This window comes from Phyllopteryx taeniolatus, chromosome 1, assembly GCF_024500385.1.
Source record: "Phyllopteryx taeniolatus isolate TA_2022b chromosome 1, UOR_Ptae_1.2, whole genome shotgun sequence".
Lineage (NCBI taxonomy): Eukaryota > Metazoa > Chordata > Actinopteri > Syngnathiformes > Syngnathidae > Phyllopteryx > Phyllopteryx taeniolatus.
The window spans coordinates 23,693,322-23,708,132 of record NC_084502.1 but is presented as its reverse complement, the minus strand read 5'-3'; the positions used below and the strand labels follow the sequence as shown (position 1 = coordinate 23,708,132).

General features: G+C 42.7%; 1 protein-coding gene across 2 annotated transcripts; it reads left to right on the top strand.

The window, feature by feature from the left end:
• Positions 1–274: 274 nt before the first annotated feature.
• Positions 275–9,488, top strand: masp2 (MBL associated serine protease 2). 2 transcript variants are annotated; one of them, XM_061782130.1, is made up of 6 exons: positions 275–387; positions 451–673; positions 735–912; positions 5,042–5,173; positions 8,742–8,938; positions 9,117–9,488. In XM_061782130.1, the coding sequence occupies exons 1-6, from the start codon at positions 380–382 to the stop codon at positions 9,294–9,296; spliced, it is 918 nt and encodes a 305-aa protein (XP_061638114.1). In that variant the 5' UTR covers positions 275–379; the 3' UTR covers positions 9,297–9,488. The 2 variants fall into 2 exon arrangements, with proteins under 2 accessions (XP_061638114.1, XP_061638123.1); XM_061782139.1 differs by having other exon boundaries at positions 278–387; positions 513–673.
• The last annotated feature ends 5,323 nt before the right edge of the window (positions 9,489–14,811 follow it).

Here is a 14,811-nt window from a genome sequence, read left to right as displayed (position 1 = left end):
TTATGGTACTTGATTTTCATGAGTCAAAGTATGCAGAGACAAACCAAAAACCGTCACCACAAAACCGAGACACAAACTGAACCGTGGATTTTGTGAATCGTTCCATCCCTAGTATGTTGTATAAGGTCGGTGATGAGCCGTCAATCCTCCTTTTGACTGTGATGAACAGCAAGATTAGAGGTTTCAACATGGTATTGATGTCTAGCTCCTCCGACATCTGTGGCCAGGGGAGGTGGGTGATGATGACGCTGATCATGTGCCTGTCGGACTTTGTTTACCTAACTGTCAGTTGGGAAGGACACAAAGGTTCAGTTACCCAGAGAGCACTGAGCTGAGGGGGACACACAGAAAGAGAACATATCTGAGGACTGACACAAACATGACCAGGTGAGTGTCGGGTTTTAAAAAAATATTCCATAAAACTGCTTCACTCACACATAATCGTGATAGTGGTGGCTGCGTATTTGTCCTGTTCTTCCTCTTCCATGTGTCGCTGAGTGTGGAAATGACAGGCTTGTACGGCAACTTTACCACCCCCAACTTCCCCCAGCCATATCCTGATAACACGCACATGGTGTGGAACATCACCGTGCCGCAGGGCCACAGGGTCAAACTCTATTTCACCCACTTCAACATCGAACCCTCCAACCTGTGCGAATACGACTACATTCAGGTACGGCCTTCTCACTCTATTTGATTGTGTATCAAAAGTGCCTTTGACCCTGTCTAAACAGGTTTTGGCAGAGGGGAACGATACCGTGCGGTTCTGTGGAGAAGAAGAGAAGAATGATGAACGCACCCCGAGGAACACTGTCATCCTCTCAGCCGACAACCACATGTCAGTGGTCTTTAGGAGCGACTACTCTAATGAGGAGCGATTCACCGGCTTCCAAGCATTTTACACCTCAGAAGGTGATGCACAGTAGAATAGTGACACTTTCTTTTCTGAAAGGCACACATTTGCCTGAATCTGTCTGTCTTCAATTACTGCATGCACAAAAATGAATATAGTCAAATTAAATATCCCAACAGTACAAAATACAGGGAACAATTTTTACTTTAATTTTACTAACTTGGCACCTCTTTTAAGGAAAGTCTTTTACCTAATATGTTCCATGTAGGAACTTGGTATGGTACATAGAGTGGGTGTACCGAATATGAATACATGTAGTGTTACACCCCAAGTAATGTTTCTGACGCATGCCTGTCAAAATAATGTTATTTTACAAATACAACATAAAATTAACTCTGACATGGGATGCAAGGTCCTCAGTTTCAGAATCAAAATCAATGTCAAAAAAGTGTCCAACAGTGCGGCAATACTGATACAACAACAAATGTGTAAATGATGCAGAAAGCCATGAAGCAATATAAAACGTACGTAGTACGGTAATACTAATCAACAACAGATATGTAAATGATGCAGAGTGACTGAGACCAATGTTGAATTCGGAGAACACGGAGTTCTGCTACTATAGTGGTGACATAACCCAGATTTGTACGTAAATTGGAACGCTCAGTTCTATTCAGTCTATCACTAACCTATGCTAACACAGTAAAATCATAATTACAGTAAATATTTGTCTGAAAAACACTTCTAGGCCATAAAAAAGAAAATTTAATGAAAAATAGTAAATACAGTAATAGCTGAGCATGGCTTTCTGTGCCACGTGACCACAAGTCCTACGCCCCTACACAAACTAATTTATTACAACTCCTTTGTAACCTCAAAACCTTCTAAGTTGGTATTGTTGTAAACTGAGGACCTGCTGTAATTTTTTACTACCTGCCCGCAACCCAGCCATAATGGGTCATTAACTACCGAAGCACCCCCCACTTGGGGTCACTTTGAGGTCCTGTCACACTAAAAATCATTGAAAAAAATAATTGTGCCGCCTTAAATTTAAATATACATGTTAAATGCAAATGTTAAGCTGCACGGTGGACAACTGGTTAGCACATCTGAATCACAGTTCTGAGGACCGGGGTTCAAATCCCAGCCCCGGCTGTGTGGAGTTTGCATTTTCTCCCCGTGCCTGTGTGGGTTTTGTCCGGGCACTCCGGTTTCCTCCCACATCCCAAATACATGTGTGGTATGTTGATTGAAGACTCTAAATTGCCCGTAGGTGTGAATGTGAGTGGGAATGGTTGTTTGTTTATATGTGCCCTGCGATTGGCTGGCGACCGGTTCAGGGTGTACCCCGCCTCTCGCCCGAAGATAGCTGGGATAGACTCCAGCACGCCCACGACCCTAGTGAGGAGAAGTGGTACGGAAAATGGATGGATGGAAGGTTAAATATATGTATACCTGAATGTTAAAGAGCCTCCCCTGCTGGAAGCTGTCACCTTATCGTGGTGGAGGGGTTCGTGTGTCCCAATGATCCTAGGAGCTAAGTTGTCTAATAATAATAAACATATTGTTAAATCAGTACCTCTCTTACAGCATAAATCAAAACTTAACATTAATAGAATATTTGAAACACTAATTGGATATAATATTTATGTGTTGCTATGCGGCGGCACGGTGGCCGACTGGTTAGAGCGTCAGCCTCACAGTTCTGAGGACCCGGGTTCAATCCCCGGCCCCGCCTGTGTGGAGTTTGCATGTTCTCCCCGTGCCTGCGTGGGTTTTCTCCGGGTACTCCGGTTTCCTCCCACATCCCAAAAACATGCATGAATTGGAGACTCTAAATTGCCCGTAGGCATGACTGTGAGTGCGAATGGTTGTTTGTTCCTATGTGCCCTGCGATTGGCTGGCAACCAGTTCAGGGTGTACCCCGCCTCCTGCCCGATGACAGCTGGGATAGGCTCCAGCACGCCCGCGACCCTAGTGAGGAGAAGCGGCTCAGAAAATGGATGGATGGATGGATGTGTTGCTATGCTCCTTTGCGCTTGTGTGTAGCCCTACTTCCATGATGTTATCAAAGCTTTGCATTGATAATTTACATTTTAATCAGTTTGCCTAAGCACTGCACTCAACTCTGAACGTGAGAGGTGTCCTGGCTGGTCCAACATATTTTACACCATTATAACAGTTGATGCCAGAGGTGGGACCAAGTCATTGCTTTGCAAGTCACAAGTACTGTAAATCTCAAGTCTTTGCACTCGAGTCCCAAGTCAAGTCTCAAGTCCCGAATCAAGTCTCAAGTCCTACACTTTGAGTTTGGAGTCCTTTTGAGTCATTTTACCAACAAAATAAAAATATATTTTAACATATATAATATGTATATTTAATGAATGTGTATATTATATCCTGTATATATATATATATATATATATATATATATATATATATATTAAAATATTTCTTTATCAAAACAAATTTGATAAAGAAGTCCATTGAACCTTTATAAGAAAACTAGGAGGCTGATCTAAATATTTGCACCTTCAAAGACAATCGTCAAGGGGAGGGGCCCCTTCAAAACAAATTGACCGTGGGTTTTCAGTTATTCTATGAAAATGCTATGTTCTATGACAAGAATAAAATATAATTTTGCTTGGTTAAAGAGCAATTATGAATATACAAGAGAAAATGAGACATTTCACTTAATAATGAACGACCAATTGGTTTCTTCATTTACATTTTTCTTAAATTCACATTGTGGATATAGCAGGAAACTGCATTTTCTTATTTATAGTGAGGCAATTTCAAACACAAATGTAAATAATTTCAGTTTAATATTGGCATTTATTGTGAGTATCAAAAACATAAGGCATTCATTTTAAAAAAGAGGAACAAGTTTGTCATCTTGTCATAAAGGTTTAATTTTATCCAACTGTGCTATCTCACTCGAAACACTAGGGGGCACTATGTAAAATATTTCATAAAAAAGAGACGAAAAAAAGGACACAAAGAAGAATTTAGTTTCATGTTAAATACATGCTTCCCCTCACTGATGGTGTAGTGGTACACTCGCCTGACTTTGGTGCAGGCAGCGTAGGTTCAGTTCCCACTCAGTGATGGTGTGAATGTGGGTGCGAATGGTTGTCCGTGTCTATATGTGCCCTGCGACTGACTGGCGACCAGTTCAGAGTGTAGTCCGCCTTTCGCCCGAAGTCAGCTGGGATAGGCTCCAGCGCCCCGCGACCCTAACCAGGATAAGCGGTGTTGAAAATGGAGATACATGCTACACTGACTAAACCAGTGGTTCTTGGAATGTATACCTTATGTAGCTATCACATTTATTGTTGATTTATGATTTTTTTTTTTTTTAATGAAACCATACTTTAGGTAGTGTGTGAAAGAATGACCTCTTGGTCTATTTCTCTACCCCGGTGTCCAACAGGGTGTTAACCTATAAAAAGTAAAAAGACCTAACTACACATTAGCAATAATGATGTAGGACACTTTGACCAAATAAATAATCATTAGGACCTTCAGCATCATGTTGTCACATATCATATTTTCCTATAGTTAAATAGTAAGTTACACACATAGCTATAGAAAGAGAAAGCTACAAATTGTTAATTTCTCAGTGCTTTGGTCAAAGTAGCAATCTTTTCAAGTCAATGGGTTCAAGTCCAAGTGAAGTCAAGAGTCATTCCTGTTCAAGTCCAAGTTGACTTGCAAGTCTTTTAACATATTGTCAAGTGCAGTCTAAAGTCATCAAGTTCATGAGCCGAGTCCAAATCATGTGATTCGAGTCCACACCTCTGGTTGATGCTCCTTGTTCGGAGCTTTATATTTTAAAGTCAGTAAGTGTCAGTGTAGCTTTACAACAAAATAAATTAATACAGATGAATTATTTATTCTTATGAAGATGTTGCAAAAACCACCTGTGTTCATTAGTTCAGTCTCACAGAGTAAATGACTTATATGACCTGTCTTCTCATACAGCTAAGTTATACAGCTAAGTTTTGTGATTCTTTAGTCCAATTTAAATTCCTTTAATTGGACATCACAAACAAATGCCGATCTACTACTGCAGCCTTGACCCTCAACCTCCAATTAACACAGTCACGTAACATCTTACACAATCAATTGATAGCCATCTAGACCAAGACAGTCACGCAGCATGATGTTTACTCTCTGATTGTACAGACATCAACGAATGTCGGTCCAGTCTGCATGAAGAGAGAGCGTGCGACCATTTTTGCCACAATTACATCGGTGGGTATTACTGCACATGCAGGCCAGGATACCTCCTCCATCTCAACAAAAGATCTTGTACAGGTAAGCAAGATGAAGTCTGATTGAAAACAACCTCAATAGATGGCATATGTTGACAAGGGCCAATAAAAAAAAGATGCATACTGTAATTAATCACTGTGAAATAATTTAATTGAATTACTAGAGTCATTGATGGTGTATAGGCCTGTAGGAGTTCATTCTCCCTACCGTTGAGGCAGCGTGGGTTCAGTTCCCATTCGGTGATGGTGTGAATGTGAATGAATATACGCTATGTGCCTGCAGCCCTGCGATTGACCGGTGGCCAGCCCAGGGTATTTAGCCTGTTTTTCTCCCCGCTCCTCCCAAAAAAACGTAATTAAATATGAAATAACCACACCGTCGACTCCATTTCAGAGGTGTAGAATTGTGGATTACATTCTCGATGGCCTATGCTGAGAGATTTTACAGTCAAATTGCACAAAGCAGTTGATCTCTGCCAACTGCTAAAAGGCAAGGCTAATTACTGTTGATTCTCCAGGGAGAAGTAACTTCAAATTAGTGCAACACTAACAGTGTGCTAACGTGAGGTAATACATCACTATTACCGATTCTTTGCTGGAAGAAGTAGAAGGGAGACAAAATAAATCACACAATGGAAAGGCAAAAAACAAAAAGATTATCTGCCCACAGATTTGACTAATTATTTCAATTACAGCTTCTTTGCAACAATCATTTGTATTGTCTGGGACAACATCTGCGCACTTGCTGTGTCACTAATGCAACCTTTCGCACTCACATTCACACCGACGCGCAATTTAGAGTCTTCAGTTAAACTACCTTGCATGTTTTTGGGATGTGGGAGGAAACCAGAGTACCCAGAGAAAACCCACGCAGGCACGGTGAGAACATGCAAACTCCACACAGGCGAGGCAAGATTTGAAACCAGGTCCTCAGAACTTTTTTGTTTTGTCCTGTTCGGGTGTTAGGTCAAGCAGAAAGGAAGATCTGTATCCCTTTTATGCCGGAACAGTTTTACTGTCACAGTGGATTTTTTAAAGCTGCCACTGTGGTTTCTTTGTATTCTGATGGATATTTATTGAGAATTACATTTGTTCAATAGAAGATCCTCAGAACTGTAAGGCAGATGTGCTAACCAGTCGGCCACTGTGTCCCCGTTTGAAATATGTATTTAAAAAAATAATGTATTTCTTTTTCAAATAGACTGAAGGCCATGAATCCATGCTTCTTAAGCATGAGATATTTCTAAATTAAAGGTTGGAACTGTAGTAGGTTTTATTTTAACCAGTTGGTTGGCTACATATCAATAAAACATTGATAGTGTAGTGGTACATTTGTCTGCCTTTGATGCAGGCAGCGTGGGTTTATTTCCCACTCAGTGATGGTGTGAATGTGAGAGTGAATGGTTGTCAGTATCTATATGAGCCCTGCGAGGCTGTGACTGACTGGCGACCAGTCCAGGGTGTAGTCCGCCATTCACCCGAAGTCACCTGGGATAGGCTCCATCTCCCCGTAACCCTGAACAGGATGAGCGCTATGGAACATGAATGGACATATCAAGAAAAATACAGTAGGCCTACTCTCTCTTACTGTCAAATGTTGTCATGGTCTGTGTTTTGGTTTGGGTTGGGTTTAGTTTTGTTCCATGTTTTCCTGTCTTCCATGTTTGTCGTGTGCTCATTAGGTTGTTGTGTCCACCTGTTCTCGTCTACTTTGTGTCGACCAATCAGCTCTCTCCAGCCACTCGTGTCTTGTCCAGGTGTTCCTCATTGTCTCGTCAATTTGTTTGTATTTAGTTTCCTGGTTTCTTTCAGTTCTTGTCGGTTCATTGTCGTTGTCACATGTCTTGCCATGCCATAGTCGCCAGTTGTTTTTATCATTGTGATTAAATATTATTATTTTGAGATTCCCGCACTCCTGCCTTGCCTCCCTGCTTCCCTGCAATTGGGTCCACCATGTTCTTGCCTTGCGTTCCTCGCCTTCGCCCTAACCACGTACGTGACAAATGTACTTTCCTTTGTTTTCAAAAGGCAATGTTGCAAATCGTTAGACTAATAGCATAAATGTCCAAGTCATTTTTATCTTAAAAAAATCAATGAAAAATATCAACGTACTTGCTAAAAATGTTTATTTATCTTGTTTTATGGAAACGTTAAAATCTGAATAAACTATTAGGCTAATGAAATGGCACAGACAACACAAATCCTCTACGCTTCTTTGCAAAACATAACTGATATTTTAGAAGACAACAATATTAAGGAGAAACGCTATTCCTGTAAAGATGGCTAGGTCTCTGTTTACTATTTCAATCATCAAGCAATAGGCCTATATACACCTGCTTACCAGAAGCATGGAGCTATCCTCAGTGGACTCTATACACGTAACACTTCCGGTCGCCAGTCATATGCATAGCAATAACAATGACATTCAAGTGGGATAGGCTCCAGCACACCCGTGACCCTTATGTGGATGGATATACAGTATGTATACAGTATATGTATATAACTGGCAAGTAGTGTAAATTGTCACATTTCCTGAACCGAAGAAAAATAAGTGAACGTACCAATTGTTGACCAATTAATGTTGTTCAAATGTGGGGGAGGGGGCTGAGACGGACAGAGACGGCGCGACATTATCTTTATGTCGCGCACCTGACAAAATCACCATCCGGAACAACTGTTTTTTGGGGCCAGAGTAATGTATATTGTGCCACGTTTGCCACCTTTTCATCACGATCAAATTCTCTAATTATGGTAGCCTTCGTTTCCTTTGAGATTGCTTGTCGCTTCTTACACTGCCACTATCATCATTTGCGTGATGCTCAGAGGTGGCAAAAGGGGGGGAGCCGGGTGTTCCACAAATGCTCAGGGCCCTGGGACAGTTTCCCCCTTTTTCCCTCCTGATTGAACGCCCTTTATAAGAAAAACATTTCATCCGGTTCAGTTGGCAAACAGATTTGACATCAGACATTCAAATTTGCAGAAATACAATCACAAGTGGCGCTATTCCGATCGTAACACTGGTGGCGTTCCTGTAAAGTTCTTACAATATTATATAACATTCAAGTCCAGCGAAGATGGTGATTAGTTAATCTGGGGTTGCAGTAGCTTTCCACTACCTGTGGGTGTCGCTAGTGCTCCATCCATTGTCCCAGCCAGGAGAAGCACATGTCACTGAACACAGCAGGAAAGAGAAGTCTTTGTTGGGGAGACTCTTCAGGCTGGCTGGTGGTGGAAGTTAATTAATTTAGCATCCGGGTGAGAAACCAGTTGTGTGTGTCGCAGCTTTGATGGTCCTTGGGACTGTCTGTAATTCATTTAGCGTCCCTGTGCAAAGTTAAATCTGGCACCCCTGTGGTTGTCTGGCGGGGGTGGGGGGGGGGGGGGGGGGGGGGGTAGTGGAGACAGAGGTGCAGCTCGGTCTGGAGTTTGGGGTCATGGTGCCATCGGGCGAGAGCAGGTCCGTTAAACATCACCATTGAAGCAGAATTACTGCTGTGTTTAATATAAAATGAATGAATGGAAAAATTATTCCATCTGCTGGGGCAAGGCCCCTCTGCTCTGTTTGATCATGAAAGATGACACAAAATACTGCAATTGGTGTATCTCAACAGTGCTGTGCCTCAGCCAGGTGTTGACCAACCTGTCAGGCCTTCTAGAAAGTCCTGGTTACCCGAGCCCGTATCCATCCATGAGTCATTGCAACCACACCATCCGTCTTCCAGAGGGCTACAAAATAATCCTGGACTTTGTGGAGCCTTTTGACATAGAAGGACACCCAGACGTACCGTGTCCATACGATATGTTGAAGGTTAGTCATGTGACTCGAAAGCAGTGACCCAACAATGTATTCGTGCTCATGCGTGCGTAGGCAGTCTGTCGCTGTCTTTACCCCCTAAGGTGATGTACTATTGGGCCATGCGGTTTCCTGCATATTTAACATCAGTTGTGTGTTTCATAAATCACCTTCACTGCTTGTTATTTGGAAGATTTCGACGGCCGGACGAGAGTATGGACCATTCTGCGGATCGACACCACCGGCCAGTATCCAAACCGAAAGTCTCCAAGTGCACGTTGCATTCAGGTCAGACTCGAGTGGGAAAAACAAAGGATGGAAGATCAAGTACACGAGTATGCAGTCTGGATCACTTGCTATAACTGAGACCTGACTGTGTAGAATAAAAATAACAGAGCCTACAATCATAGTTTTTACATTTATGTACCGTTGAGACAAACATTTCTGGTGTAATGACAGATTTGTTTTATAATATTATCCTGTTTTGGGAAGTAAGAAGAATGAAATGATACTTCAACAACTGAGACCATATTTAAAATTAAATTTGTTTCATGATGTTCTGTGATTGGACAGACCTTTTTATATACTGTAGTAATTCCTCAATGTGAATGATCTGATTATTTAGTGCTATGTTTAAGCTAAAGACAAAGATGCATTTAATGCCCAGACAATAAATTCTGTTAAAAAAAAAAAAAAGAAGTCTCGGAGCCAAGAATCTATGAAAGCTTCTCCTTTAACCTTCATACACTATTCAGTTTCTTCAGACCTAATTCCAGCTCCACTTCTCTGTCAAAACAGTTATTATTGGGTGCTCCACTACCATGAAATTGCTTCTAATTTGGCACTTTTGCACTTGCACACTAGCATCTCATTTGTCTTTCCCCAACAAGTGTGGCAGAGAAGCACACCTGAGAGTGCAGAGGTGTCATATAAGCGCCCTCGTATTGATTTAGTCATTTCTTTATAAGGCTTTTTACGTGAATAATGGAGAATTAGGCCGACCTTATGACAAATCAGCACAGTGACTGTTATGCTACTGGATATAATTTTGTTTTAAAAGACATCACAACTCTTGTCAGTAGCAATGTGGATGACATGAAGTACGTATTGATTCTGTCAATATATGTTTAACGTTGCTACTGCTTATTTCGGTAGGTTTCTATGGCTGTGACTCCGGTAGTGTTTTGGATTTGAGTCCATCTGTTTGTAATGTTTGACAAGAAGGAGCATTGAATGAATATGTAGACTGCTACATTACCTTCTTGCTAATGCTTGTCATTTGTTAACAAAAGTTAGTTTCAATCAATAATGTGAAAGTCCTCAAGTCATGGTTACTCACAATACAACCCTGCAGTTTGCACTTAGACTACAGTATATGATCGAAAAGTCTAATCCCAACACAATTGGCTGCTCCCACAGCAGCCCAGTCGGATCTAATTCCACAGGAATTACGCCCACCATGACGCCCATTGAGTAGATGTCTAGCAGCAGCATGTTGCCAACTTGGTTATAGTCTGCATCACATGCACGAATGTATTGAAGTAATACGGGCTTACTGGCCTAGACGGTACCGTTTGTTTATTAATTTTATAGAAGTGTCAAGACTAGATAACCTAATTTGTCACAAACATTGGTTTTATCATTTACATTAGTGGTGTCAAACATATGGCCCGGGGGCCGAAACTGCCCCGCTAGGGAGTACAATCCGGCCCGGAGGATGAATTTGAAAAAATACAAAAGACATTGTGGTGGTTGGGACTAAGAATAATTTTGAGAATTATTATGCGCCTGTAAAAATATGTAATAAAAAATAAAATAATTCAAAGGGTTTTGGAATTTTAAAGTGCTATATTTTTCAGTTCCAAATACCTGTGATTTAAAGTTTTGTACCTTAAAATACAATCACTGTGAACAGGTATTATGCAAACATTGTAGATGACAAACTGAGGCAAAAGATTCTCAAGAAATCTGAGGTTGTTTTGTAAAATCATTTTAAAAAGTGAACTAAATATTAAGATTTTCCTAATATATTTGATTTGTTTTGCATTCAAATATAGGAAAAAAACATATTGCTATTTATTAGTTTATCGTGCATGGTAAGGTTGTAGTGGTCCTGCCACTCCAGACATCCCCTGACACCTCTGATCTACAAAATATTTTTTCTTGTCAAATGTCTGTTCTGTGATGCGGGTTGGTTTTCAAGTTCTAGGGCTCAATATTCGTAGACTGCACAATGTGCGCCAGAGCACAAATGATGCACATTTTGATTTTCATGCCAGCGCAAGGCTCGCTGTGCGCGTTTGCAAGCGTAAGGATGTTGGCAGACACATCTGGACGGTGTTGGCGCAACAAGGGTGTGCCCTTGCAGATACGCTTGGCGGAGTGAGATTTTGGTGCACAGAAAGTCCGTCTAAATTGCGGCCTGCTTATACCGCGTCTTTGTGGCGCAGAGGATCTAACGCGATTATTGGTGAATCTGATGGGTGTAGGCAGACAGACATGCAAGGTCCTTGGACGTGTGTGGTGGATGACAGATTTGGTTAGCACATCTGCCTCACAGTTCTGAGGAGGACGCATATCAGAGCGGGGACAGGGCCCTGTATAATCGAGCTAGAAACCAGCTGACTAAAGAAATTAACATTGCAAAGAGGATCTATACAGCAAAGTTGGAAAATAAGTTTAGCGCAAACGACTCTAAATCAGTCTGGCATGCATTCCAATCGCTGACTAATTACAAGCGACAATCCCCCCAAGCTGAGAACAATAGCACACTAGCCAACGACTTGAATACCTTCTACTGCAGATTTGAAAAGGACAGTTTCACACCACACACCCACCCGGCCGCACCCGCGACCACAATCACACCTCTGACCTCTGCGTTAACCATCCATGAACAGGATGTGAGACGCATCTTCAAACAACAAAAGATTAACAAAGCGGCAGGCCCGGACCACGTGTCCCCATCCTGCCTCAAAGTCTGCACGGACCAGCTCGCACCAGTCTTCACTCAGATCTTCAACAGATCTCTGGAAATGTGTGAAGTTCCATCCTGTTTCAAACGCTCCACCATCATTCCAGTCCCCAAGAAACCTGCAATCTCGGGTTTGAATGACAACAGGCCTGTCGCTTTGACATCTGTGGTCATGAAGTCCTTTGAACGTCTCGTGCTGGACCACCTCAAGAGTGTTACAGGTCCCCTGCTGGACCCCCTGCAGTTTGCCTACCAAGCGAACAGATCTGCGGATGATGCAGTCAACATGGGACTGCACTTCATCCTAGAACACCTCGACAGTGCAGGGACCTACGCGAGGATCCTGTTCGTGGACTTCAGCTCAGCGTTCAACACCATCATCCCTGAACTCCTTTCATCCAAGCTTCTCCAGCTCAGCGTCTCACCTGCCATCTGCCAGTGGATTTACAGCTTTCTGACGGGCAGGACACAGCAGGTCAAGCTGGGGGAGGCCACCTCATCCACACGCAGCATCAGCACTGGGGCACCCCAAGGTTGTGTCCTCTCTCCGCTGCTCTTCTCTCTCTACACGAACGACTGCACCTCAGCGAACCCGACTGTCAAACTCCTGAAGTTTACAGATGACACCACTGTCATCGGCCTCATCAAGGACGGGGACGAATCTGCATATCGACAGGAAGCGGAGCGGCTGGAGCTGTGGTGCGGCTGACACAACCTGGAGCTGAACACTCTCAAGACTGTAGAGATGATCGTGGACTTCAGGAGGCATCCTTCGCCACAGCTACCCCTCACGTTGTCCAGCTGCCTTGTGTCAACCGTCGAGACCTTCAAGTTCCTGGGAATTACAATCTCCCACGACCTGAAGTGGGCGACCAACATCAACTCCGTCCTCAAAAAGGCCCAGCAGAGGATGTACTTCCTGCGGCTTCTGAGAAAGCACGGCCTGCCACCGGAGCTGCTGAGACAGTTCTACACAGCGGTCATCGAATCAGTCCTGTGTTCTTCCATCACAGTCTGGTTTGGTGCTGCTACAAAAAAGGACAAACTCCGACTGCAACGGACAATCAAAGCTGCTGAAAGGATTGTCGGTACCCCCCTACCGACCCTTGAGGACTTGCACGCTGCCAGAACTAAGACAAAGGCGTGCAAAATCCTCTCGGACCCTCCCCACCCCGGTCACCAGCTCTTCCAGCTCCTTCCCTCAGGTAGGCGCTACCGATCAATGCAAACTAGAACTAGTAGACATTCCAACAGCTTCTTCCCTCTTGCAATCAACTTCTTAAACAGCTAACCTATAATTCCATTACAACAAGCTGGCAATTTTTTGACTTGAGTTCGTTGTCACATTTCTGTGGGGCCAATTATGTATTACTCGTGCACTCGCTGTAGTTGTCTCGCCATGCTGCACTATTTGCATATACTGGCCACTCATGCCAGAGTAGCATCTGCTCCATTTGCACACTGATTGAGGAGTATCTGTAACATTTGCACAACCATTGTCCCAGATTATCGCACTACTCGTCACTTTAAACCGCATACACTCCTTGAAGTCTCAGCGCCCTTTGCACAATGGTCATTGCACCGGACTATTGCAATATTAGTCATTCGAACTGCTCTAAGTGCTAGAGGACTCTGCATCTTTTTGCACAATTGTTTTTTGTCAATGTCTTTATGTCTCCAAAGTGTTCTGTAAATTGACTGTCTGTTGTACTAGAGCGGCTCCAACTACCGGAGACAAATTCCTTGTGTGTTTTGGACATACTTGGCAAATAAAGATGATTCTGATTCTGTAATGTATTCATATTCAGTATAGCAGTATTTTGATATCTCGGGTCCCGGAGTCGCTGCAAATGATCAGCTTTGGCAGTCTCGGCCATTAAGTGACATAGGCCCTTAAGTGAATGCCGGCTTAAGTCCTATTTGACCATGCTGTATACGTCACACATATTTAAATACTTAACAAGCTCGTAGTGACCTCTCAGTGCACGTGAGGCCCACCATTGTGAAAAATCAAATGCACTGTCATGTGTGTTCACTGGAGAGATGATCATGTCTTACATGACTCACATGGACCTGCATCATGTGTCTGTCAAACCATTACCAAAGTTTCATAATGGTATACGGCTTCACACTGGCTGGACATACAGTAGCTGAAAGAAGAAGCGGCATCTTTGTTATTCCCGATTGTTGGCTAGGCGTGTGTAATGAAGCTTGGACATAAGAAATGAAGAACATCTTATCTTGTCTAACTCTTTATTAGGAAAATGATAAATTAACATTTACCGTAACATTTGCACAACCATTGTCCCAGATTATCGCACTACTCGTCACTTTAAACCGCATACACTCCTTGAAGTCTCAGCGCCCTTTGCACAATGGTCATTGCACCGGACTATTGCGATATTAGTCATTCGAACTGCTCTAAGTGCTAGAGGACTCTGCATCTTTTTGCACAATTGTTTTTTGTCAATGTCTTTATGTCTCCAAAGTGTTCTGTAAATTGACTGTCTGTTGTACTAGAGCGGCTCCAACTACCGGAGACAAATTCCTTGTGTGTTTTGGACATACTTGGCAAATAAAGATGATTCTGATTCTGTAATGTATTCATATTCAGTATAGCAGTATTTTGATATCTCGGGTCCCGGAGTCGCTGCAAATGATCAGCCTTGGCAGTCTCGGCCATTAAGTGACATAGGCCCTTAAGAGAAGGGAAGCGTAAAGGCTTTTGCTACACGGCTACTTCGTAAACCAACCCAGTTCTGCTCAGCCTCCGGGTACAGACGTCATGATTAGCGATGTCTCTATCTCAAACTCATAACAAATGCCATTGGTTTCTTGGTAGCACAACTGTTCAAACTGTTACCTGTTGCACTCGTCTGCATTTATAAAAAGGCAAATAATTAATATTGCACCTTCC

Bases quoted from the DNA above. Each gene is read 5' to 3' on its own strand.
- masp2 (XM_061782130.1), top strand. The intron at 913-5,041 runs GTGATGCACAGT...CTGATTGTACAG, and splicing joins AGCATTTTACACCTCAGAAG to ACATCAACGAATGTCGGTCC. The intron at 5,174-8,741 runs GTAAGCAAGATG...GTATCTCAACAG, and splicing joins CAACAAAAGATCTTGTACAG to TGCTGTGCCTCAGCCAGGTG.